The following is a 1,875-nucleotide window of genomic DNA, read 5'->3' as shown; positions in this document are numbered from 1 at the left end:
ACCGGGCGCATAAAGTGGCGAACCGGCTGCAGCAGTGCCGAAGACCATTGGAGAGGCAAACTCCTCATAGGTGTCGAAGTCGTCGAAGTAAGGGGTGATGTGTTCCGAAGCACCTGAGTCCATCAGCCAAGTAGTCAACCGATAATCGTCCGAAGACGAGCCGTAGAAAGAAGCGGAGATCGATTGCGAAGCTTCAGCAGTAGTAGATACTAGTACATTGGCTGACGAAGACTCATTGACGGTAGTGTGCGAGTGATTATGCGGAGGTCCATTGTCCTTTCCCTTGCCCTTCTCGTCCTTCTTGTTCCCCCCACCCTTCGGCTTCTTCTCAGGATACTTCTTCCAACAAGAAGATTCATCGTGAGTCTTGCCGCCGCAGTGACCACAAGGGCCTTTCTTCTTGGGCTTGGTCTGAGAAACACGAGTCGCCGAAGTGCAGTTTGCCATACCCGTCCTCTGAATATTCTCGTAGGCGAGAGTCTTCTCGCGAACCGTATCGACCTTGAGGTCTTTGAGCTCGACCGAGGTGAGGAGGCCAGAGATCAGGTTGCGATAGGACTCAGGGATCTTGGACAGGACAAGCATCGCCTGAAGGTTCTCAGGGAGTGCAAGGCCGCTATCCTTAATCTCCTTGAGACGAGTGACGAGTTGGTCAAACTGGTGCTGGATGGGCTTCTGGTCATTCATGCGATCCAAAGCGATAAGGCCTTCAAACTTGTACTAGACAGCAGCGGCGTCAGGAGTGCCAAAGGTGTCCTTGAGAGCCTTCCACATCGCATGCGGTTGCTTGGGATTGCCAGCATCATCTTCGAGGGGACGATGGAGTGAACGATCGACCTTCATCATGATGATACCCTGGGCCCGTTGAACCTTAAGGTCATGCTCCTTAAGTTCTTCAGCCGTTGCAGTAGTAGCCGTAGTAGTGGGTGCCGAGTTGGTGACAGTCCAGGAACCAATCATGATGAGATAGCCCTTCATCTGCGCAGCCCAGTTGGGGTACTGGTTGATGTTGGAGAGAGAGGAGAGAGAGCTCGAGTCGACTTTGTCTGACATGACGAGGGAATGGAGTAGGAGATGACGATCGAAGAAGTCGTCTGGTTGCGATGAAGGTGGAGCGCGAAAGAAAGAATCGAAGTCTTGCTCGAGATAGTGAAGAGGGATGGATACCGGGACTGGCGTTGGAGGCTCTGAGTCCGGTAGTCCAAAGGCAGCAGCGCGGATAAACGGTTCGGTTGTCTGAGGATCGGAGCAGAGGGCGAAGGGGAAGCTGACAGGAAGGTCTGCTGGATTGAGTGGTCCTGAGAGACGATTGGGACAGGTCTCTTCGTCGCAAGGGTACCACCCGTCTTCTTCGCTATGATAGTCTCTTTCTTCCTCTAGCTCGAAGATATGAGGTAGTCCTCGACAATCGATAGGTGTTTCTTCTTCTTCGGAGGATGTGGAGTTGATAGCTTGTTCAACCTCCTCGTCCGAAGAGATAGAGGGTTCCTGTCACAGCCAACGAGCTGTGCCACCAAAACAAACAAGGGCAAAGCTTACTGGTGCAGAGGTTGGTGCTGAGAAGCGAAGCAACCCTAGGTGACACAGCAAGAGATGTGAAGAGGTGTATTCCCTAGACTAGAAGGGGCAGTAGAAGGTAGGGCTGCTAGCTACCTACAGAGGAGATGGGGGATCGACGAGAAGATCAAGTCTGAGGTTCCCTGCCTCAGACTCCCTACTATATATACTAATACAACGGTGCACAGACCAGGTACCTATTGACCATCGTTTGGTCAGAGTTCTCTGCCTCATGTCCTACCCTCTGACCTGCCTCATGGTGACCTTACGACTAATACCTGAGTCGTGCCGAGTCCGGACCCCTCCCAATGAGTAAGC

The 1,875-nt window shown here is 52.6% G+C and overlaps 1 protein-coding gene across 1 annotated transcript; it reads right to left on the bottom strand.

Annotated features, from left to right (window-relative positions):
* Window positions 1-23: 23 nt before the first annotated feature.
* On the bottom strand, window positions 24-1,053 carry DICSQDRAFT_172211 (uncharacterized protein; the record flags this gene model as incomplete). Its single annotated transcript, XM_007367946.1, has 2 exons — window positions 24-675; window positions 727-1,053. Coding segments are annotated over 2 exons (979 nt in total), but the record flags the coding sequence as incomplete, so codon positions are not given.
* Between the last annotated feature and the right edge of the window lie 822 nt (window positions 1,054-1,875).

Source organism: Dichomitus squalens (genome assembly GCF_000275845.1).
Source record: "Dichomitus squalens LYAD-421 SS1 unplaced genomic scaffold DICSQscaffold_30, whole genome shotgun sequence".
In the NCBI taxonomy this organism is placed as follows: domain Eukaryota; kingdom Fungi; phylum Basidiomycota; class Agaricomycetes; order Polyporales; family Polyporaceae; genus Dichomitus; species Dichomitus squalens.
Note: the sequence above shows the minus strand (reverse complement) of the source record. Positions and strands in the feature narration are given on the sequence as shown.